This window comes from Rhinichthys klamathensis, unplaced genomic scaffold (assembly GCF_029890125.1).
Source record: "Rhinichthys klamathensis goyatoka isolate OS25496 unplaced genomic scaffold, OSU_Roscu_1.1 h1tg000453l_1, whole genome shotgun sequence".
NCBI classification, from domain to species: domain Eukaryota; kingdom Metazoa; phylum Chordata; class Actinopteri; order Cypriniformes; family Leuciscidae; genus Rhinichthys; species Rhinichthys klamathensis.
In genome coordinates this window covers 260968-286912 of record NW_026606945.1, presented here as the reverse complement: position 1 = coordinate 286912, position 25945 = coordinate 260968, and the positions used below count along the sequence as shown (strand labels likewise).

The following is a 25945-nucleotide window of genomic DNA, read 5'->3' as shown; positions in this document are numbered from 1 at the left end:
CTCCTGTATTTGACTCTGAAAACCAACTCATCAGAGTCGGAGGACGACTGAGGAGAGTGGAAGCCCTTGACCCAGCTACCGTGCACCCTATTGTACTTGACTCTCATCATCCTAACACTCAGCTACTGATCAAGGACTATGACACTCGACTTCACCATCCAGGACCTGAGCGGGTGTTTGCTGAGCTCCGCAGGAGAGTGTGGATTCTGAGAGGTAGGGAGGCAATCAGGAAGCACCAAAGGGCATGTCTCGACTGTTGTAAGTGGAGGTCAAAGCCAGCAACACAGCAGATGGCTGATCTCCCTCCTCCAAGGCTCAGATTGTTTAAGCCGGCATTTTACTCAGCAGGAATGGACTGTTTTGGGCCACTGGTGGTGACATTGGGACGCCGGGTAGAGAAGAGATGGGGCCTCCTATTCAAGTGTCTCACTACCCGTGCAGTGCACATAGAAGTGCTGGCCTCAATGAACAGTGATGCCTTTCTGATGGCACTGAGAAGGTTCATTGGTCGACGTGGCCAGCCTGCCGAACTGTACTCCGACCAGGGCACCAACTTCCGAGGTGGAGAGACAGAACTCCGGGAATCTTTCAACCAACTCAGTCCAGACTTACAACAGCTGTTACCCAAACAAAGGATCAATTTCCACTTCAATCCTCCGGCCTCTCCGCACTTTGGAGGTGTGTGGGAGAGGGAGATCCGGTCTGTAAAGGCTGCCCTTCGTGCAACCCTAGGTTCAGAAACGGTGTCCGAAGAAGTGCTTCAGACAGTTTTGATTGAGATTGAAGCCATCCTAAATTCTAAGCCTTTAGGTTATGTTTCGGCAGATCTGGCTGATCTGGACCCAGTTACTCCAAATTGCCTGCTGATGGGGCGGCCAGATGGTTCCTTACCCCAGGTGGTGTATCCGGAGTCTGAACTCCTCACAAAGCGGAGATGGAGACACTCCCAGGTATTAGCTGACAGATTCTGGTCTGCATTTATAAGGCACTATCTACCGGCAATGCAGACGAGAGGAAAGTGGCAAAGACCATCACCTAACATCGAGCCTGGCACTGTAGCCATGTTGGTTGACCCCCAACTACCTCGGTCCCTATGGCAGATTGGAAGAATTCTGATAGTCTACCTAGGAGCCGATGGCCGTGTCAGAACAGCGGAGATACAGATAAAAGACAGAACATATACTCGGCCTATAGCTCGTCTAATAGTTCTTCCTGAAATCCCTGAAGAGGATGACCATCCTGGGAGTGAAGACGACCAACAGTAACCCTGAACTCATTTCCAACAGAGCAAATTTCTTAATAAATTTGGGGGCGGCAATGTTGGAAAGGCGGGGCTTAGTGCACCTGTCAATCATCGCCCTGACGCAGCCGAATGAAGCGCGAGTGAGAGAGACTTGCACGGGACTGATTGTGAGTACCCGTTTTGATCAGTAGACAATCCTTGTTAATATAATAGTATTTATTTTCAAATGCACTATGGTATTTGTCCGCTGTTAGTCAGAATGAAGAGTGTGAGAACTAAGCTCGCGTGTTCGGTGCATTCACGACCTGTGTTCACAATATAATATCGTTTGAGGATATCTTTAGCCTTTTCCATATCTGTTTATTTATGTTACTGTGGTATTATACTTAATTCTTTGTTAGGTTCGTATGGGAGTACTGTAGTGCGCTGTGTGATATTCATATGGACACTTTCGGTTTCAACGTGCCGGTTATGTTTATTTAAACAATGACGGCGCCAAATTGCATCGTATTGGTCCAGTTTGGTTATGTATATTATAACATTATATAGTGTAATGCAATGTGATGTATACTGTGATTCATTTGGTATAACAGTCAAGTCATGTTATGCTGATTATTTCTTTATTTATGTTTTATTGTAGAACCACACACATACCTCACACAGACCAACGCATTGTCAGTGTAAAATAAACCCCTTTGATTGAATCAGACTGTCCTGATCCATTCCTGTGTTTTGATCGACACACCAAGAGGAAGGCTAGAGACATTAGAACCACCTTAGAACACAATCCTAGTTTAACTACTTAACAGACACTATGGGCCCTATCTTGCACCCGGCACAAATTACTTTGTACACTGACGCATGTATCATTCATATTTTGCACCCGCGGAAAGCGGGCTTTTCTCTCCACAGACGAACGTCGGTAAACTAGGAAATGAACTTGCGCTCCCTGGGCGGGTCAGCGCAAAGAGGAGGCGTGTTTCGGCGCAAACATTCCCTAGTGCTATTTTGCAGTTCCAGAAAACAATTCCGCCACTGACCAGAAAAAGCCTAGTCTAAAGTCAGTGGCGCGTTGCGCGTTGTTCATAATGCTATTTTAAGGGCGCATGCTTGGCCATAATGTAGCGGATGCACAACGCGCATACACTTTGATTCTCTCATCAACACAGATGCAGCAGTTTTTATTTTTGCAAATCATACATTATAACAAGGAAAAATATTAACACATGAGGGAAATCATTGTGGTGTCCATGAAGATGTAAAAAAATAGTTTTTTTCCTCCCACGCCTGTTTAACCGACGCTGATTTGGGTGGGTTTCTCCATCCCCATACAACGTCACTTCTCTGTCTTTCACGGTCCTGACAAGAACGTCGGTCTCCTCGGCTGTGAACCGCTCCTGGCGCGCGCCTGGTAAATCCGCCGTTATAATAGCAATCCGCCATGCAACATGCGCACCTGCTCTTAAAGGGAATGTGAGATGATGCTCTGATTGGTTTATTTCACGTTACGCCCAAACCACACCTATGAATAATGAAGCTATTTCAGACCAACCCCTTTTAAACTTGCGTCGGGCGCAAGAGTCATTTATCCCGCCGGTAAAATAGCAACAGCGCCCAAGACCCGCCCACAAAGTTACTTGCACTTCACGCTTGATACTTGCGTTTCAGATCGTTAAAATAGGGCCCTATATCCAGGAGATAAGTCAGTAAATTCGAGTAAAATCACAGGCTTCGCTTATCCCGTGTGAATACGTCACACGAAATTCAGATGTTGGGGGGTAATTTCTAAATCACACGAGGTAATCAGATAATACTAATCCAGTGCGAATATTGCTAAAGAATGTAATCTTCTTTAAATAATTATATTTAAATTCTATTTCTCAAAGAAAAAATCGAATGATCTTTATCTAAAAATCTTTATGACTTGAAGTCTCATGTTAAGATGAGTACAGACAAGCTGACCTCAAGATGAAATTAAAGAATAAAAGTATGTGCGATTAGTATATGCTATTGTTATGCATTTTTGTGTTAAAATTTTTTGAGTTATGACTGTACTAACAAACCTCATTGTCATGCGGTGGCAGTTGCTGAAGGAGTTGTTTGATTCGATGCTTTTCACCAATACTGTTCACATAAGGGACCTTATCTTCTGGGAAAAAGCTGTAGTATTGATGAACCTGTGTTCACGCAAACAGAAACAGACAGAGGCAAATGGTTATAATTCATATAAACAATTAGGAACATGTTTTGTCACAGTACAGACTACACACATATTGTGCATATACTGTAATTGTTCAATTGACTATTGCATAAACCACTTGAAAGCTTTGTGTAAAACAAAGGGGACTTGATTAATGTGTAGGTCTTCATTTTGGCCATTAAACATCTTCACAATACCGTTTTGGATAAGATGCCTCTGGTGATCAAGGGTTAATATTCGTTTTGTAGAAATGCTAAACAAAAGCGATGACAATGTGTATAGAATATTATTTTGCATTCTCTTGTCTATACTGTGGGGGTGATTGAATAAATTAAGAACATTTCGAGAAAAAAAAACATTTCGAAAAATTATTATTATAATGATTTGCTTAATTAAACTATTACTTTAAGTTTATTGTAGAATTTATGGTCCCACATCACTTTATATAGGTCTGTTTAACTATTATGTACATAAATGTTATTATTAAAACCTGCATGTTGTTTTAAACTCTTGCCAGATTTCGATTTGCTGCTGGGTATTGCAGTTGGGTAAGTTTAGGGTTGAGGTACCATCAATAATATAACTACATATGAAAATATAGGCAGGTACTTCAAATGTAATGGCGCTTTTCCACTGCTGGTACGGCTCGGTACGGCTCAGTACGGTTCGGCTCGGCGCGGCACGGTTCGGCTCGCTTCGCTTTTCCACTGCTGGTACGACTCGGCTCAGCACGGCACGGCGCGGCTCGCTTTAGCTCGGTTTGCTTTTCCACTGCAGTACCGCTTCAAAGTGGGTGGGATTATAGTCGGACCGTTAGTTTATCCGCTCCTCGGCAACCAACGAGACGAACGTCTGCACTTCGTCCACTGACCACGATTCAGCCATTTCTTTTTTTATGGAAGTTTTCTTTCTTTTTTTTTTCTTCAAGCAAGTAGTTTTAAAACAGGTGCTACAGCGGTGGCTGTTGTCTACTGGCTATTTAAATCGAGTGGGTTTAGTGTCTCGTGTCGCAAATACAATGACGCTGATAGTGACGATTCTGTCTGTCTGACCAATTAGTGATCTGTAGTGTTTTCACGTCACATTTAGTATCGGTACGGTACGCTTGGAACCTCAACAGAGCAGGTACCATTTAAAGCGAGCCGAAGCGAGCCGTACCGTACCATGCAGTGGAAATGCGCCATAAGTGAGCCGTACCGAACCGAGCCGTACTGTACCATGCAGTGGAAAAGCGCCAAAGCGTGCCGTACCGAACCGAACCGAACCGTACCGTTCCATGCAGTGGAAAAGCGCCATTAGATGCAAGTACAATGTAACAACACGTATTTATGCAATAAGCAGTCTATTTGAAATAGGTCCAAGGCAATTTTTATGTAAGTACATAGTAAAGACATCAAATATAAAGTAGGTCTCTATATCCCAAATTTGACAGGAAAACCCATGTATCCTGTCAATGTTTTCATGTAAAACATTAACTTATAACCACAAAAAATGACCAGATTTACAAGCTCCCACAATGGAGGAATATTCATATGTGCTTATGCTAGAAAAAAATGACTTGGTATGTTTGGGCAAGCATTGGTGCTCGGATATTAAGCAATATCCCAATCTCCATCGGGTATTTTGCTGAGATATTTTTCAAGCACAAAAGCTTCTGGGTGGTGATGGCGCAGTGGATAAGACACATGCCTTTGGTGTGAGAGACCTGGGGTCGAATCCACTGTGAGACACCAATGTGTCCCTGAGCAAGACACTTAACCCCTAGTTGCTCCAGAGGCGTGCGACCTCTAACATATAATTGTAAGTCGCTTTGGATAAAAGCGTCAGCTAAATGAATAAATGTAAATGGGTATAGATTGTGAGATCCCACTATACAGGGAAATTAGGTTGTTTTTATGAAGTAATTTGTGTTGCGATAGACAAAATGACGACACCTTTGTTTCATTTTTATAAAATGTGTATCTGTAAAAGTAAGTTAGTAAGCATTGCGACCGCTCCTACTCCCGAGTCAATGTGTCGACTTCTACCAACAAGGGACAGTCGAGATCTGGATGTCTTGTATTGCTGGGTTAAGGTTGCTGGGCGATTTAAAGAGAAAACTGAAACAGAAACCCTTGGCAGCAGCCAGGCGGACTGTTCAACTTTTCGAGGAGAGCGAGGCAACATTTACTGTGACATGAGAAGAAGAGGGGTACTCAGATGGAGACCTCATCTAATCCATGATCGATCTCAGTGGCGATTATTATGGTGCGACACGGACAGGTGTGAAAACGCTGTTTTTGTGTAATGTGTGTGATGTATTGCTTAGAGATGAACTGAGATATATTGAGAATTTAGATTGCATCTGAGATGAAAAGCACGATATTTAACATCGATATCAAATATTTAAAAAGGTGTGCGAGTGAGAGAGAGAGAGAGAGAGTTACAGATTCTGTGACATGAGCCATTTCCTTTCCATCTGTTCAACGATCCTCATTTGTCTCTATTTCCCTCACAAGCACAGATTGTTGATATCTAAATCTCTACGAGTGAATCTAATGAAACCTGTCAGAATACATCCTTGTCAAAATCAAAAGAAAGAAATAAGACATTATATTTAGCTTAAGCTCGCATATTTGAAGCCTAAATGCAGCTGCTAAAGTTCTGACCAGTTCTTGCCAAGAAAATATGATCATATAACAAATTATATAATCCCTACACTTGTTACCTATTAAGTCCTGTATCAATTACAAAGTATAACTACTGACCTATCCCTAAACGGTTTAACTCCTGTGTATTTAATTTGATAGCTCCTGTGATTTTCTATCGCCTTAAAATCCATCACGTTCTTTAAGGTCACACAACTCTGAGCTTCTGGTAGTACCTAGGATATCTAAATCCACTAAAGGAGGGAGAGCGTGTCCACATTTGGCTCTAAACTCTGAAAAAGCCTTCCTGTTAATGTTTGGGGCTCAGACTCACTCTCACAATCAATATTAAAGAGATCTAGATTAAATTAATTATTCTCCATTTACTTTCTGTTTCTTAAGATTACGCCAGCTCCAGTTTTGGAAGACATGACGCTGACCCCTGGAGGACTTCAGATGACCCAACACCTGTGAATACATGACGCTGACCCCTGCCAGGACTTCAGATGACCCAACACCTGTGAAGACATGACGCTGACCCCTGCCAGGACTTCAGATGACCCAACACCTGTGAAGACATGACGCTGACCCCTGCCAGGACTTCAGATGACCCAACACCTGTGAAGACATGACGCTGACCCCTGGAGGACTTCAGATGACCCAACACCTGTGAAGACATGACGCTGACCCCTGCCAGGACTTCAGATGACCCAACACCTGTGAATACATGACGCTGACCCCTGCCAGGACTTCAGATGACCCAACACCTGTGAAGACATGACGCTGACCCCTGCCAGGACTTCAGATGACCCAACACCTGTGAATACATGACGCTGACCCCTGCCAGGACTTCAGATGACCCAACACCTGTGAAGACATGACGCTGACCCCTGGAGGACTTCAGATGACCCAACACCTGTGAAGACATGACGCTGACCCCTGCCAGGACTTCAGATGACCCAACACCTGTGAAGACATGACGCTGACCCCTGCCAGGACTTCAGATGACCCAACACCTGTGAAGACATGACGCTGACCCCTGGAGGACTTCAGATGACCCAACACCTGTGAAGACATGACGCTGACCCCTGCCAGGACTTCAGATGACCCAACACCTGTGAAGACATGACGCTGACCCCTGGAGGACTTCAGATGACCCAACACCTGTGAAGACATGACGCTGACCCCTGCCAGGACTTCAGATGACCCAACACCTGTGAAGACATGACGCTGACCCCTGCCAGGACTTCAGATGACGCCAACATGCACTAATGCCAAAGTTTATATATTATAATCATTATGATCACAAAACTTAATCATTGCTCTAACATGCTCATTGTTTTTGCTTAAATTAATACATAAAGTTGGCTAACTGCATGATCTGTATTGCCTTTAAACTGTACATTTTCGACATGTGTACATTACTTGGACACAGTCACCTCTGATAACAGATTACTCTTAATAGTAACATAGAAACAAGCATTTCTTGTGAAGCTGTTTTGAAAAGATATGTATGTAAAAAATAATACAAACAAATGCGAATTAAATTGAATTTCACTAAAAAAAAATTAACAAATGATGAAAAGCAAAAAAAAATTACACAATTATGAAAAATGTGACTATTATTTTTCTTATAGTATAATTATCATATGTAACCATTTCGTGATAGGAGTAAATCCTGCCATACATTTGTTGCCTCATGGAATACCATCTTTTCGAGACGTCGCTCAGGTGTCGCTCATTATCAATCATGCCACCGGCCTCGCGCCGTTCTCTCGCGGCCCTCGGCCTCGTCCTGCTCACCACAATGTAATTCCAATCCCATGAGACTTTCATTCATCTTCGTTCCTTTATGTTTTTTGGCACAGGAAATTCTTGAACTGCTCTATTTTTTTCTGGATCTGTCTTGATTCCTGTAGCAGTCACAATGTGGCCAAGAAACTTCAGAGAGGAACGGAAGAAATGTGTTTTCTTCATATTAACAGTTAGGTGGGCCTCTTTCAATTTATCCAAAACAGCCTGGATGAAGTGCTGTTCCATTGATGGAGAGTAGATCATTATATCGTCCAATTAGATGAAACAGTTCTATCCCTGCAGCTCTCCCAGGACTCTCTCCATCAACCGCTGGAATGTCACTGGTGCATTTTTGAGGCCAAAAGCCATTACCTTAAAATGAAAAAGCCCCTGACTGCATATGAAGGCAGCTTTATCTTGACTGTCGAACCTGCCAATATCCACTGTTGAGGTCCAAGGTGGAAAAAACGACAGCACCACTCGAAGACTCAAGAATTTCTTGAATGGTAGGAAGCGGATAGGCATCTGATTGAGAGACTGAATTTACCTGTCGGTAATCCATACAGAAACGGGATCCACCAGTTTTCTTGGGAATCAATACCATGGAAGAAAACCATGCTAAAGAGGAAGAGGACATCAGCAGCTAACATCTAACCAATGAGCTGTTTGATAACCTTCTGTTTTGTAGGAGAAACACGATAAGATTTTTGTTTTATAGGAACATCTTAGGTAACAAACTCGATATGTCAAAACACTTGTTTTACCCAAAACATTGAATAGAATAGGTCTAGAAAAGGTCATTGTCACAGGTACAACGAAATTTAAAGTGCTTTCCAGTCAGTGCATCATTCATTGAGTCTATAAAAATAGCATGCATAAACAGCGTACATAAACACACACAGTCATACACAGTATGAACACACAGTCATTGCATAAAAACAGTATGAACATACATCCACAGACATGCATACTTTCTGTCATTGCATTAATCTATTTCACATCAGCTGCCATATTGCACAATTTTTTTCAGCATTGAGGGTGGTAATTGCAGTAGGATAAAAACTGAGTTAATTGATCTGTACCTTCTGCATGAAGGCAACAGTTCAAACAGGGAGTGACCGGGATGGTGGGTGTCCTTTATAATGTTCTGGGCTTTTTTGAGGCCAGGGGAACTGTGTAGTTCTTCCAGTGTGGGGAGAGGGCAGCGACGATCTTTTGGGTGGTGTTGATGACCCCGTGGAGCACTTTCCTCTAAACCGCCGTGCAGCTAGTGTACCATACGCACATGCAGTATGTTAGTATGCTCTCAATGGAGGCACGGTAAAAGGACACCAGCAGTCTTTGTGTGATGTTATTCCTCCTGAGTATTCTCAGGAAGTACAATCTCCTCTGGGCCTTTTTCAGCAGCTCTGAGGTGTTCACGCTCCAGGATGGGCTCTCCTCAATGTGGACTCCCTGTCTCTGTGCAGACATCAGAGTTCTGTTTGAGTTGTATTAGAAAACGTTCCTTTCCTCTTTCATCTAGGCAGGTGTTTTGGCATGCTACATGCCGATGGTTTGGTTATTCCTTTTTTTGTACGAGGTGGAAGAGCAGAAAAGAGAGCAAGAGGTGAAGAATTGTGCCTGTCATGGAAGTGAGCATCATTTTTCAGAAAATAATATTTTTCATCAGGCTAAAAGCAGTAGACATTGTTCTGGATGTCCATTTGTAGCTCACTGAAGAAAAGATAGTCTAAACCCAACACAACAGGAAAGGCAAGCATCTGTGGGGCAAGGATAACCACAGGTAAGGTGACTGTTAATGTTTGCACTGCATGGTTGCCGGGCTCCTCCATCAGCCAGATAAATGGGACCCTCAGTTCAGGGTCTGAGCTATTGAGGAACCCATGGTTAACCACAATTTTTCATTAAGCAGTGTATATGAAGATGCTGTGTCAACCAAAGCTTCGTCTTGCCAAGAGTCAATGTTTACAGGAACAATCAACTGCTGTGGCAGAGATGAGGAGAAAGGATGAGTAGGTGAGTATACAGACTTCATATGAGTGACAGTGCTAACAGTAGGATGATTACCATGGTTACCTTTAACAGGATTTGAACTTTGCTGGCCTTTATAGTTTTTGTTCTTAGCAGAACCAGCCTGAGGACAAGTAGGAGCATGAAGGCCCTTCAGGACTAGTTACTCTGAGTTTCCAAGGTTTTTTCAGTTGTTCATATTGTGGCTGGTTTTCCTTGTCCTTTTCCAGCTGTTGTCCAAGATGGACCAAACTGTCAACAGATGTAACACCGTTACTTAGAAGTTGGCTTGCCATCTGAGGATTGATACTCTTCAAGATTAGTGGCTTCCAGCATTTGCACAGAGTTCGGTACATGTAAGCAAAATCTCACCTTCCTGCTGTACATATATTGGGGCTGGTTTTCCTTGTCCTTTTCTAGCTGTTGTCCAAGATGGGGTAAATCATAACATTTCTCCAGGAAGATCAAAGGATCATCACAGTCTTCTAGTCGGCCAAAGCATTGGAACTGGATTTTAATGGGCTGTTTCCCCAAAAACATCCTCTACCTTCATCGGTGGTAACCAATTCGTTTGTGGGATTAAGTTCAGAATCAGCCAGTCTATATTGAAATGTTGAGTAGAGTCGCTGTAATCTGGTATTCACCACCGGAGTTTCCACCACATTAGTAGCAGATGGTGACGAAATTGTTTGCACAGAAACGTTTGCTTTCACTGAACTCTGCTGTGATATCTTGAGAGCTCCATGTCCAGAGCTAATTGATGAAAATGTTGTGTGCACTGGTGAAGTTTGAATTTATTGAAAGTCAAGTCAAGTCATCTTCATTTACATAGCGATTTTAACAATGGAGATTGTTTCAAAGCAGCTTTACAGAGATAAACATACATTTTACGGTAACAGAGATTGTTTTGGCTTTATAGCGATTTTGAATAATGTTATTTCCGGCTAAAGTTGGTTTTGATTGATTCACTTCCAGCAAAATTATCATTTGTTATTAAATTAGGGGCCACTAAGACGACGGCGTTCTCTCTAAACAGACTTTAGATGGCGTTCACATGCGCATTAAAAATTGATTCTATAGTTAAATTCGTTTTAATATGTGTGCGCAGGTTTGTAATTTCCCTACAAACCATGACCAAACAAACTACTTGTCTATAAATTTGATACAGAATTTTATTTTATCACTTCGGGGTACGCAAACTGGATTTTCAACAACGCTTTATCTGTAGAGTGTGGAAAGGGATCCTCATTAGGGATCCTCAAAGGATAGCTCCTCGAGATGTAATATCTCTTTTTCGAGGGGATCCCAACAACATCCCAAGTACATCCTGTAAATTACTATTTGAGCTTGTCTGAGCAATAAAGGTGTTCAATTGTTGAGTACAATGATCAGTGGACTTTTGTATGAGTTCCAGAGTAATAGCTATATTGGTTCCAGGACTGCATTGAAATCTTCCAGTACCTCTGCATGATGATTCTTTAGTCGCCAATGCAGTGTGTTATTAAACTCTTTCCAGAAGTGCTCAAACTGATTACTGTTCCCTTTCGAGGGAACTCGCGATGCGTCACTTGACGCTTTGGGAACGCCCCCAGCGTGCATGCGTCTGAGCATCAATGTCAACTAGTCCAATGGAAAGAATGAGCGTCACGGGCGGGTGACGTCATGACCAGGAAGGGATAAAGGCTCACCCGGTGAAACGCGGCATTAGCTTCTGTGTCTCAGCAAGCGATCTGTGTCATTTTGTCTCTGTCTATTTACTGTTGTCTGTTGCGGAAAAGGATGGAAACTAAACAAGTGTACAAACAGTGTGCTTCTCCCTGCCCGCGTTATTTAACGGGTGGGGACACACACGAGCTTTGTGTCGTTTGTTTGGGAGTGGAGCATGCGGTCTCAGCCTTCGAGGGGGCTGAGTGCCAGCATTGTGAGATGTTACCGCTTCGCATGCTCCGCTCTCGCCTGTCACTCTTTGATAAAGAGAGTGGGCAGGCTCGCGATCCACAGGGATCAGGACCCGCGTCTGCTGAGGCAGCGCGGAGAATGCATTCCTGGGGATCGCAAAAGGATCTTTCGGAGGGGTTGGAGACGGGTCCGAGGGCTCTTTCTCCTTCCTTACCCGAGAGATCCAGTGCTCTCTCCCCGGTGTCGGAAGCACGCTCTGCGGTTTCTTCCGCCCGGGGAGAGAGCCCTCCATTACTTTATTGCTCTTCCTCCGAGGAGGTTGATGCGATGAGTGTGGAGAGTGTAAGCACACACATGGGGGAAAGAGATTCACAATTTATTTCCCCAGCATATGATGAGCTGGTGGATGTTATGTCGCGGGCTGTAGAGAAGTTAAATATTGAATGGCCATCTGAGAATAAGGGCGCTCGTCCCAAAAGCAAATTAGATGAGCGCTTTTTATCTTCCACCACATTATCTCCACCACGAGGGCTTCCATTTTTTCCCGATTTGCACAATGAAATTTCTAAATCGTGGGATAAACCATATTCATCACGTCTTTTCAGCCCTCATGTTAACACTTATTCGAGAATAAGAGGGCTGAAAGAGTATGGTTATGAGGCGATGCCCCAGGCGGAAGAGAATTTAGCCAGTTATCTTTCCCCTGGTCCCGCGTCGTCTCTGAAAGCCTCGGCTTTGCCCACTAGACCGCTTAAAGCCACTTCGGTGTTAGTGGGCAAAGCTTATACGGCAGCAGGTCAAGCTGGAGCATGTCTGCATACTATGGCAGTGCTCCAGGCTTATCAAGCTGACCTGCTGGGGGATCTGGATAGTAGTGAGGGAGTCAGTCATGACGATATTCGTGAACTTCGTCGGGCTACCGATCTTTCTCTCAGGGCTACTAAGGAGACCGCCAGAGCAATTGGGCGGTCTATGGCAGCCTTGGTAGCTACTGAGAGACATTTATGGTTAAATCTGTCTGATATTAAAGAAAAAGATCGAGCTTTTTTATTAGATGCTCCGCTTGAACCTTCTGGTCTCTTCGGCGACGCAGTCCACGCGGTCGTCGAGAGATTTCAGGAGTCAAAGAAGCAAGCGGACGTTTTTAAAAAGTTTCTCCCTCGCCGGGTCCAGCCCCCTGGGACTGCTGGGCGTGAGCAGCCCCAACCGTCGAGCTCATCATATCGTGTGCATCAGAAAGAGAGTGTTGCGTCTCGTGCACCTCCATGTAGAGACTGGAGACGGACGCAACCCTCTCAACCGAAGTCTTCTAAGTCGAAGCCGGATCTGAGGACCGTTCTTCAGGCGAAGAAGACTTCGGTTCAAAAAAAAAAAAAAAAGGTCCTGATGTTCATGCATCAGGCCTGTGAGGACAGCCCCGACCGAAGTGGAGCGGTGTACACCTCATTATACGGTGCCCGTTCCATTTCGGGGTCCTCACGAGACCGTTCTGCCAACCCTGCCACCCTTGGTGCTTCAGGGCGCAGCGGTCTCCAGCGAGTCGCTGATGCTATGCTGCGGCACAGCATCGGTTTCGCGCCCTCTGAGGGGGGCCTTAGAGCGGCCAGTTCAGGTAGTTCCTGCCATTATGTTTCAGGCTCCGGAATTGGCTGTCTCGATAACACCAGAGACCAGCCTCGAGAGGCTGGTTCCCTTAGTAAATTTTCTGGCAGCGTGGAAGCTTCTGCCGAATATTTCTCATTGGGTCCTGCAGATTGTAGAGAAAGGATACAGAATCCAGTTTGGTTCTCGTCCTCCTCGTTACAACGGGGTGCTGCCCACAGTGGTGCATCCCGAGCAGGCTCTGGTAATGGAGCAAGAGGTAAAGGCCCTGTTAGCAAAGGAAGCTATAGAACAGGTGTACTCACCCGACAGAGAGTCGGGTTTTTACAGCCGTTATTTCATTGTTCCAAAAAAGGATGGGGGGTTGCGTCCCATTTTAGATCTTCGTCTGTTGAATCGTTCAGTACAGAAACTCAAGTTCAAGATGCTGACACTCAAACAGATCGTGACTCAAATCAGATCCGAGGACTGGTTTGTCACGATAGATCTGAAGGACGCCTACTTCCATGTCTCCATCCTCCCTCAGCACAGGAAGTTCCTAAGGTTTTCTTTCGGGGGCAAAGAATACCAATATCGGGTTCTTCCTTTCGGTCTAGCTTTATCACCCCGCACGTTCACGAAATGCGTGGATGCAGCTCTAGCCCCTCTCAGGCTTCAGGGCATACGTATTCTGAACTACATCGACGACTGGCTGATTCTGGCGGAATCAGAGCAGTTGGCGGTTCGGCACCGAGGTGTCGTTCTCGCCCATATGCAGATGTTGGGGTTGAGGCTCAACGCCAAGAAGAGTGTTCTTTCTCCAGTACAGAGAACCACTTTCCTTGGTGTGGTATGGGATTCAGTGACGATGCGGGCCACTCTATCGCCCGTTCGTGTAGCTGCTATCCTGACAGCCACCAAAGAGCTAAAGCTAGGCCAGTCACGCACTGTGAAACAGTTCGAGAGACTGTTGGGTCTCTTGGCGGCAGCGTCCAACGTGATTCCTTTTGGCCTGCTGTACATGAGACCTTTGCAGTGGTGGCTCAGGACCAGGGGGTTCTCCCCGAGGGGAAACCCACTTCGTATGATCAAGATCACGCGGCGATGCCTTCGTGCCTTGGTTATATGGAAAAAACACTGGTTCTTAACCCAGGGTCCGGTGTTGGGAGCTCTCTGCCATCGAGTTACGATCTCGACAGATGCTTCCCTCACCGGCTGGGGAGCGGTAATGGAAGGCCGCTCGGTTCAGGGTCTGTGGAAAAGTCATCATCTTTCGTGGCACATCAATTGCCTGGAGATGATGGCTGTCTTCAATGCGTTGAGACAGTTTCTCCCAGACCTGAGGGGCCATCATGTGCTTGTACGAACAGACAACACATCAGTGGTCTCTTATCTGAACCGTCAGGGGGGTCTGCGGTCGCGTCCGCTCTGCAAACTGGCGCACCAGATCCTCCTGTGGTCTCTGGGGAAGGTACTCTCCCTGAGGGCAGTGTATATTCCTGGGGACCAGAATGTGGGGGCAGACATCCTGTCGAGGCAGGAGCTGAGGCCAGGGGACTGGAGACTCCACCCCGAGGCGGTGGAAAAAATTTGGGAGTTTTACGGCCAAGCAGAGGTGGATCTGTTTGCGTCTCAGCACACGACGCACTGTCCACTTTGGTTCTCCCTTACTCACCCAGCCCCCCTGGGGCTGGATGCTATGGTGCAGACGTGGCCGAGGCTACGTCTGTACGCATTTCCCCCTGTTGCTCTGCTCCCAGGAGTTCTGGAACGAGTCCGCCAGTACGGAATAAGCCTACTGCTTGTAGCACCACGCTGGCCGAGTCGGATCTGGTTTGCGGACCTGAGACGGTCCTCCCTTGGAGATCCCGATCAGGAGAGACCTTCTGTCTCAGGCCGGGGGCACAATATTTCACCCTCGACCAGAGATTTGGAACCTGTGGGTTTGGCCTCTGAGGGGGCCCAACTCATAGAGAGTGGTCTCTCAGCTGAGGCTGCTGAGACCATCCTAAGCTCCAGAGCTCCAGCTACTAGGAAACTATATGCGCTGAAATGGAAAGTTTTTTCTGTATGGTGTCACCGACATCAGTGGGATCCGGTTAACTGTTCTGTGAACACAGTACTCGAGTTCTTGCAGGAGCGCTTTACGTCAGGTTTATGTCCTTCCACACTTAAGGTTTACGTGGCGGCCATTGCGGCTTACCACGCCCTGGTTGGGGGTACATCGTTGGGTCGAGACCCCCTGATTACACGTTTCCTTCGTGGCACATTGAGGCTGAGGCCTGCAACTCGCACTAGGGTGCCAGCTTGGGATTTGGCAATAGTACTAGAAGGCCTGTCTAGGGCTCCATTCGAGCCCTTAGATTCGGTTTCAGAGAAATTTCTTACCCTTAAGACTATCTTTCTGCTAGCTATTTCGTCCCTTAAGAGAGTTGGAGACCTTCAGGCCCTTTCGGTTTCCCCCACTTGCCTTGAATTTGCACCGGGGATGGTCAAGGCGTTCTTATATCCAAAACAGGGATACGTCCCTAAGGTGCCGACCTTGATTCCGAGGCCTATCGTGCTGCAGGCTTTCTGTCCTCCTCCTTTTACATCTGCGGACCAGGAAAGGCTGAACCTCTTGTGTCCAGTGCGAGCACTGGATACTTATGTTCATCGGACATCGTCTATGAGGAAGTCCGACCAGTTATTTATTTGCTTTGGATCACCTAAGAAGGGTCTTCCTGCTTCTAAACAGACGGTTAGCAAGTGGATAGTCGAGGCTATTTCACTTGCATACGAGTACTCTGACCATCCGTGTCCCTTGGTGGTCAGAGCTCACTCAACGAGGGGTATGGCGGCCTCTAAAGCCTTGTTATTTGGGGTTTCCCTCCAAGACGTTTGTGATGCGGCAGGCTGGTCCTCACCGCTCACATTCGTCAGGTTTTACAGTTTGGACCTGGATGCTGCCCCAGGTTCTCAGGTGCTTAGTGCTTAGTTCCAACAGACTGACACTCAGGTACTTGGAATTCTGGCGGTTTGGGTATTCTCGTTCCCAAAGCGTCAAGTGACGCATCGCGAGTTCCCTCGAAAGGGAACGTCTCAGGTTACTACTGTAACCATAGTTCCCTGAGAAAGGGAACGAGACGATGCGTCACCCTGCCATACTTCCTGCTTCCCTGTGATCGGCTTGCTTCGACTTTTTGAAGCTAATGCCGCGTTTCACCGGGTGAGCCTTTATCCCTTCCTGGTCATGACGTCACCCGCCCGTGACGCTCATTCTTTCCATTGGACTAGTTGACATTGATGCTCAGACGCATGCACGCTGGGGGCGTTCCCAAAGCGTCAAGTGACGCATCGTCTCGTTCCCTTTCTCAGGGAACTATGGTTACAGTAGTAACCTGAGACGTTTTATTTCTGTTGTTTGTTAAACAGATGCAGTATCCACATTCTTAGTCAAAGTATCTACGGCATGTTTCAACTCTGCATTTTCAGTGAAAAAGGTGTCTTTTAGACTCTGATATTGTGTTCGGGTCATTTCACTCAATTGCTGAGGTGTCAGACTGTCCATTAATCCAGTTACTGCTAATGAGGGCTGAGATGAAGGAGATATTGGGGGTCTGAGATCAAAACTTCCTGTTAAGTCCATACCCAGCAGAGTATGTTGAGATGAAAGAGCCTGAAATCCTACCAATGTACTAGGAAGAAGGGATTGAGTTCCATCCTGATCCGAGGCCATTACATCTATAAGATCCTCTTTAAAGGCCTTGGTTGGGGTTTGGTTTTGATCTCCCTCCATTTCATGGCAAGATTTGCTTGGAGATGCAGCCATTTTGTTTGTAGAATTGGTTGTTGTGTTTTGGTTGTTTTGAATGATGAAGTGTGGTTTTGTTTGAGGGTATTTTCCTCCTCACAAGTTTTAATATTTGCGTCCCATCTGGGGTGCCACTTTTATGTAACGGTTTCCCATAATCTTAGTTTGGGTTTTTTTTTATGCTGGAGTGCCAGACAGGATTATCTGTTATTAGTTTAAGTTTGAGGTCATTGTTTAAGTCTCAAGTAAAGAAAACGTACAATGATCTTCTGTAGTCTTTGTCTTACATCGCCATCTTGATTCGGGCAATATATTACGATGACTGTAGATCCATAGAATATTGACATATTTTTGATATTTGTGGATAATGATCACAGATTTATTTCACAGATGAATGATGACTGATAAATGCAGGAAATATAAACAATTCATTACAATTTATGTATTTATTACATGATGACATCATCACAAAGTGTAAATGTTTTTAATGAAATCCGAGAGATTCTTGTCCCTCCACTGAAAGCCTTTCCACTCAAAACTCTGATGCCTCAAAACATTCCATAGGAATGGAGTGGTTTCATCCAAGTCCTCCGAAGAGATACAAACACTTTATAGGATGAACAGATTTCATTTCGGCTTTTATTCACATATAAACCCTGATCAGCAAATGTACATGCAGATCTCAAACATGTTTCATTCTCTCGCGCCACGCAACACATTTGAGCTTCTGTTTGTGTTCACTGATCAATGTTTATATGTGAATAAAAGTCATTTTTGGGTGAACTCTCCCTTTAAATTGAGTAGCAAATGCTTTCATGTTGTCATTGAGTGTGTGTTACCTGTTCAGGTTTGAGGCCAGGTGGAACCCAGGCGTACTCCTCCAGCGCACAGCCAGAGTCATCATCAGAGGTCGAGTTCCTCTGGAAGTCAAACATGATTTTAGAGACTGTCCTCTCCATATCCAGAGCCATATCACCACTTCATTCCATTAAACACTGCAGAAAGACAGACAGACAGGAATGAGAAATGTAGATCTAAGCGTCTTTTACACACTTACAGATCGATGCTGGAATAACTGAAACTTGCGTGCATTTACCTTTTATTTTGAAAACACACACACACACACACACACACACACACACACACATTGTGTTTCCATGTTTTATGGGGACTTTCCATAGACGTAATAGTTTTTATACTGTACAAACTGTATATTCTCTCCCCTTACACTACCCTACCCCTAAACCTACCCAACACACACACACACACACACACTAACCCTACCCCTAAACCTACCCAACACACACACACACACACACACACACACACTAACCCTACCCCTAAACCTACCCAACACACACACACACACACACACACACACACACACTAACCCGACCCCTAAACCTACCCAATACACACACACACACACACACTAACCCTACCCCTAAACCTACCCAACACACACACACACACACACACTAACCCGACCCCTAAACCTACCCATCACACAAAACTTAAATGACAGGTATTACTATATTTGTGGGGACATTTGGTGTTTTATCAAAGCAGTTTATTAAAGCAGTTTATTAAAGCAGTTTATTAAAGCAGTTTATTAAAGCAGTTGACCAAATGCTCAATTAATGTGAGGACACTCACTGACAGAGTACTGAAATAAACTAATTAATTGAAATTGACTGCATAGAAATGTAGCCTTCCAACTCATTTACTGATACTTAGGAATGCAATGCAATAAGGGAACACATCAAACATAGTTTAAACACTACATTTAGACAGGAAAAATGATCATTTACATTTCAGTAACCACAAATATTATGGAAAAATAGTGCAAAAAATGTAATATGACAATCAACCAGGCTATATTAGGTATTTCAATAAATAACATTCTTAAGTGCTAGATCAAATAGAAGGAGCTTTTCTAAGGAAACAACTGCGTATTTTCATATTCGACACGTGACGATATTTTAATTAATTTCCAGTTCCACATAATACCAACATTTTTGTTGTATGGATATTCCATTATCTCAAAAACTACATGGTACATGGAAATCATTTCTTTTGGAATATCTGGAGCAATGTATACGACAAAGCCATCTGAATTCATCAAACTGCCTTCAAACACACATTTGTGCGCCTGTTTGATGAATAATAATAAAAAAATACTGATGCCACTATCAACATATCTCCAGCAACATTTCAGCCACGCATGATGAATTCAAATCATTTTAGCACAGAGAGTAGTATGATCATCACCAGTACTTTCTGCATGTAATCGATGGATTTAGGTTTGTGAACCTCTACACCTGAAAGCTTTCTTTCACATTATAAATTATACAATCTTATACCACACAAGACGTCAATGTGACATCACAAACTTGCGCACCACATGAACATTAATTTGGTCTTTAGAATTAGCAGGAAAAACAAGGATAGAAAGAAAGAATATGAATACAACAATCAAAGAAAGGAAAACCACACGGCAATAATGATTTCCAGAAGCATCAGACCAAACCCATGAAATGAATACACTGATTCACCAATCCTACAGTAGAGACGGCACGTTTCAATAGATATGGAAGCCTGTCTTATATCGCTGCAAAGATCGCTAGAACACTCTCCTGTTTAACCATTCGGATGAAAGGCATACAGACCTGCATCTTCATATCAGCATAACCCGAGGGAACCAGAAAAAGAGGAAAAAAAGAGAAGCGCAGTGCTAAAGCAAAGCGAAAATAAATGCTTTTCTCTTTTATGTGTCATGCCTCATCCTTCGCTCTCACTCTGCCTGTGGATGTGACTGTTTCTGTGTGGGTGTGTGTGAGAAAGAAAGAAAGAAAAAAAGGATGAAAAAAGGGAGGGTGGGAGAAAGAGAGAGACAGGGAAAGAGAGAATTTCTTATTTGTGTAAAAGGCAACATGAGAGCAAGCTCTCAACTAAAGGACTGATGTTGACCTTCACATCTCTTTAGACTCTTTATAACATCACAATACTGCTTATTTTACACGTGTTCTTAGCACACAATTATTGCCCAAACAGGACATCAAAACATGACTGAGGCCCAAACACATGACGTATGAAGACGGTGGCACACAGGGCAAGTTACACGCTTTAGGCAAACAATCCATTTCAAGCGATCACGCGCATCACTGTGTCAAAGGTCCAAGATTACACCACAATAAAACATTTGCAGAGACAGGCGTGTAAAACATGCTAAACAAAGTCCATAATTGCCATTTTCTATAAACATCCTCTTCTGAGCATTAGACAATGAGACATATTTTTGGTTGGAATTAAAAAACATAATGTAGGAATATGTCAAATCCAACCGTACAGGACTACACAACTGCATCGCTCTTGTGTTTGTGTAGGTTATGTGTCTGGCCAGAGTTTTACAAACAATACAAAGTAGCCTTAATGTATTGATTTCATGAAACAAATCACTTTCCTGTTTCTCTCAATCCTTTTGGACCCAAGTAAGAAAGTGTATATAGGCTTTCAGTGACGATGATGAAGATGAGAAAATAATCCAAACCCACACACTTGTCGTCAGTCGGTGTCGGCGAGTGGGCTCTGGGTAATACAGCTGTAATTACTGCCGCTGCGCTTGAGTCGATAATTAAGCCTCAGTGATGGCTTCACGTCACTGTGTATTAATGACAAAACCATACGCACTGGGCTTACTTTACATGTTTAGGATGGGTCCTTTTTCACAGTTAATATTTAGCAGTATGTCTCCATTTGATTTAGACCAGTTTGAGGAAATGATGTGCAGTCATGCTAAATGATAAGTTAATCTGTGGAATATGCTGCTTTACAGTTGTAAAGAGACCAGCAATAAGATAAATCACTGAAAGCATAAAACTGCACAAGAATGAAATGACAAACATCAAGCACGTCAGAACTTACAATAGAAAGCACACTCATTTCCAGTTTTCTGTATGCCCTCTAGGTGTAAGATTTTCATATAACCAACAATAAAATAGATGAAAGACGCCCATAGACATGCATTGAAGGAGGAGCTTACACCATATCTAAAAGACCCTACCTTAAAAACAAAGATTCTTTACAGCAAAATGTTCCTTCAGCATCTTTTTGGATATTTTTCTTGATTCTAAAGCACATCTCTGCAGTCTCGGGAACACACAGAGATGTTTGAGCCTTTGGAGTGCTCTCAGTGACCGTGAACACATTAATCATTCAAACTAACAGCAGGATTCTGGCTTTGTCTGTTTCCAGTGAACAGTGCTCGTGCTCTGGTCGCCATGGAGCTCTCGCAGTGACAAGTCTCCGTGGAAACCTTGTGCTGATCCGAGAGCAAGAAAGCACATACCCAGCACACATTTATCAGTGAGAACGTGTAAACCATTCCCCTTTAAACATCACTCACTGTCTCACTGTCTCATTTCAGTCAATCATTTCTTTGCATCAAAATGTCTTTTGTTTGTAGCGACTCACTTTGAGTTAGCAGGGTAATTCTCACAAAAAAAAAAAATCCATGTCACATTTCATCCCAAAATTTAAAGGAACAAAAAATGAACTTCTTCTATATAAGGAATCCTAAACAAATCCTATTGTAATGCCCTTAAGCGTTTTTGCAATGTGACATTATGTAATATTTATGACATCATCATTATTTTCATGCTTGTTTACTAAAAGTGTCATTACTATAATCTATTCAGACTTTTGCTTTTGAGGTTTGGTTTATTAATTATTTTTATGATAGTACTTTATTTCTTCTGTTATTCAGTAAATATTGTATCACAGTCTTTTTTATTTACATCATACAACAGAAGTGACACCATTGTGCAATATCACAAAAATGTCTATTGTTTCAAAATTGTATCACACCTCAACAACTGCATTATTTTGAAGTTGACAAGTAGAATATTTCCTCTTATGAACATCAACAAACAAATACTTTTGAAAAATATTAGTCCTATGTGTATGTGTCAGCAAGTGGTTGATGCCGGGATGAAAAAAGGCTGGATTTATGTGCATCATGGATTTCACGAGTTCACACTTACGAATGATCATAGATTAAATGGTTATGCGTATTTGGTGTGCTGTCCGGTTGGGGGGGGGGGGGGCTCCGAGCTCAGAGTACTCCCCCCGTTTTTCTGGTTAGGAAGAGAACCAGGCAAGTGTGAGGGAAGCTGAAAACTGTTGAGGAATATGGGCGAGTCAACTGCGTATATTTATAGGCCTTACTCATGCTGATTGAGTGGACCTGTTGATTATTGAGTGCTGACAGCTGGTTGGAAAGATTTGATTGTTTGATCATTAGAACGTGTTCCTCCCGAACCTTGTTAATAAAACATAATTTAATGGGCCGATGAAACCTTTCCACCACCTCCTCATGGTATCGGCTGGTAGCAAGGACCTTAATGGCTAACGGTGGGGGTTCCCCATGGCATGGGGTACAGAATCGTTGCATCTACGACACGACGGATGGGGTACAGAATCGTTGCATCTATGACACGCAGGATGGGGTACAGAATCGTTGCATCTATGACACGCAGGATGGGGTACAGAATCGTTGCATCTATGACACGCAGGATGGGGTACAGAATCGTTGCATCTATGACACGCCGGATGGGGTACAGAATCGTTGCATCTATGACACGCAGGATGCGGTACAGAATCGTTGCATCTATGACACGCAGGATGGGGTACAGAATCGTTGCATCTATGACACGCCGGATGGGGTACAGAATCGTTGCATCAATGACACGCCGGATGGGGTACAGAATCGTTGCATCTATGACACGCAGGATGGGGTACAGAATCGTTGCATCTATGACACGCCGGATGGGGTACAGAATCGTTGCATCTACGACACGCCGGATGGGGTACAGAATCGTTGCATCTATGACACGCAGGATGGGGTACAGAATCGTTGCATCTACGACACGCCGGATGGGGTACAGAATCGTTGCATCAATGACACGCCAGATGGGGTACAGAATCGTTGCACCTACGACACGCCAGATGGGGTACAGAATCGTTGCATCTATGACACGCAGGATGGGGTACAGAATCGTTGCATCTACGACACGCCGGATGGGGTACAGAATCGTTGCATCTACGACACGCCGGTTGGGGTACAGAATCGTTGCATCTATGACACGCAGGATGGGGTACAGAATCGTTGCATCTATGACACGCAGGATGGGGTACAGAATCGTTGCATCTACGACACGCCGGATGGGGTACAGAATCGTTGCATCTATGACACGCCGGATGGGGTACAGAATCGTTGCATCTATGACACGCAGGATGGGGTACAGAATCGTTGCATCTACGACACGCCGGATGGGGTACAGAATCGTTGCATCTATGACACGCCGGATGGGGTACAGAATCGTTGCATCTATGACACGCCGGATGGGGTACAGAATCGTTGCATCTACGACACGCCGGATGGGGTACAGAATCGTTGCATCTATGACACGCCGGATGGGGTACAGAATCGTTGCATCTATGACACGCAGGATGGGGTACAGAATCGTTGCATCTATGACACGCCGGATGGGGTACAGAATCGTTGCATCTATGACACGCCGGATGGGGTACAGAATCGTTGCATCTATGACACGCCGGATGGGGTACAGAATCGTTGCATCTATGACACGCCGGATGGGGTACAGAATCGTTGCATCTATGACACGCAGGATGGGGTACAGAATCGTTGCATCTACGACACGCCGGATGGGGTACAGAATCGTTGCATCTATGACACGCCGGATGGGGTACAGAATCGTTGCATCTACGACACGCCGGATGGGGTACAGAATCGTTGCATCTATGACACGCCGGATGGGGTACAGAATCGTTGCATCTATGACACGCCGGATGGGGTACAGAATTGTTGCATCTACGACACGCCGGATGGGGTACAGAATCGTTGCATCTATGACACGCCGGATGGGGTACAGAATCGTTGCATCTATGACACGCCGGATGGGGTACAGAATCGTTGCATCTATGACACGCAGGATGGGGTACAGAATCGTTGTATCTACGACACGCCGGATGGGGTACAGAATCGTTGCATCTACGACACGCCGGATGGGGTACAGAATCGTTGCATCTACGACACGCCGGATGGGGTACAGAATCGTTGCATCTATGACACGCCGGATGGGGTACAGAATCGTTGCATCTATGACACGCCGGATGGGGTACAGAATCGTTGCATCTACGACACGCCGGATGGGGTACAGAATCGTTGCATCTATGACACGCCGGATGGGGTACAGAATCGTTGCATCTATGACACGCCGGATGGGGTACAGAATCGTTGCATCTATGACACGCAGGATGGGGTACAGAATCGTTGTATCTACGACACGCCGGATGGGGTACAGAATCGTTGCATCTACGACACGCAGGATGGGGTACAGAATCCTTGCATCTACGACACGCAGGATGGGGTACAGAATCGTTGCATCTATGACACGCCGGATGGGGTACAGAATCGTTGCATCTATGACACGCCGGATGGGGTACAGAATCGTTGCATCTATGACACGCCGGATGGGGTACAGAATCGTTGCATCTACGACACGCCGGATGGGGTACAGAATCGTTGCATCTATGACACGCCGGATGGGGTACAGAATCGTTGCATCTATGACACGCAGGATGGGGTACAGAATCGTTGCATCTACGACACGCCGGATGGGGTACAGAATCGTTGCATCTATGACACGCAGGATGGGGTACAGAATCGTTGCATCTATGACACGCCGGATGGGGTACAGAATCGTTGCATCTACGACACGCCGGATGGGGTACAGAATCGTTGCATCTATGACACGCAGGATGGGGTACAGAATCGTTGCATCTATGACACGCCGGATGGGGTACAGAATCGTTGCATCTATGACACGCCGGATGGGGTACAGAATCGTTGCATCTACGACACGCAGGATGGGGTACAGAATCGTTGCATCTATGACACGCAGGATGGGGTACAGAATCGTTGCATCTATGACACGCAGGATGGGGTACAGAATCGTTGCATCTACGACACGCAGGATGGGGTACAGAATCGTTGCATCTATGACACGCCGGATGGGGTACAGAATCGTTGCATCTATGACACGCAGGATGGGGTACAGAATCGTTGCATCTATGACACGCAGGATGGGGTACAGAATCGTTGCATCTATGACACGCAGGATGGGGTACAGAATCGTTGCATCTACGACACGCCGGATGGGGTACAGAATCGTTGCATCTATGACACGCCGGATGGGGTACAGAATCGTTGCATCTATGACACGCCGGATGGGGTACAGAATCGTTGCATCTACGACACGCCGGATGGGGTACAGAATCGTTGCATCTATGACACGCCGGATGGGGTACAGAATCGTTGCATCTATGACACGCAGGATGGGGTACAGAATCGTTGCATCTACGACACGCAGGATGGGGTACAGAATCGTTGCATCTATGACACGCCGGATGGGGTACAGAATCGTTGCATCTATGACACGCCGGATGGGGTACAGAATCGTTGCATCTACGACACGCAGGATGGGGTACAGAATCGTTGCATCTATGACACGCAGGATGGGGTACAGAATCGTTGCATCTATGACACGCAGGATGGGGTACAGAATCGTTGCACCTACGACACGCCGGATGGGGTACAGAATCGTTGCATCTACGACACGCCGGATGGGGTACAGAATCGTTGCATCTATGACACGCCGGATGGGGTACAGAATCGTTGCATCTATGACACGCCGGATGGGGTACAGAATCGT

General features: G+C 45.0%; 1 protein-coding gene across 2 annotated transcripts in view; it reads right to left on the bottom strand.

Moving 5' to 3' along the window:
* prickle2a (prickle homolog 2a) overlaps positions 1 to 25945 on the bottom strand; it is a 97677-nt gene that overhangs the window by 51557 nt on the left and 20175 nt on the right. For both annotated transcript variants that reach the window (XM_056236580.1, XM_056236581.1), the window contains exons 2-3: positions 17990 to 18145; positions 3307 to 3420 (exon numbers count right to left, since the gene is read on the bottom strand). In XM_056236580.1, the coding sequence (XP_056092555.1) occupies positions 3307 to 3420; positions 17990 to 18121 (246 nt within the window). In that variant the 5' untranslated portion in view covers positions 18122 to 18145. The remainder of the gene's footprint in view (positions 1 to 3306; positions 3421 to 17989; positions 18146 to 25945) is intronic.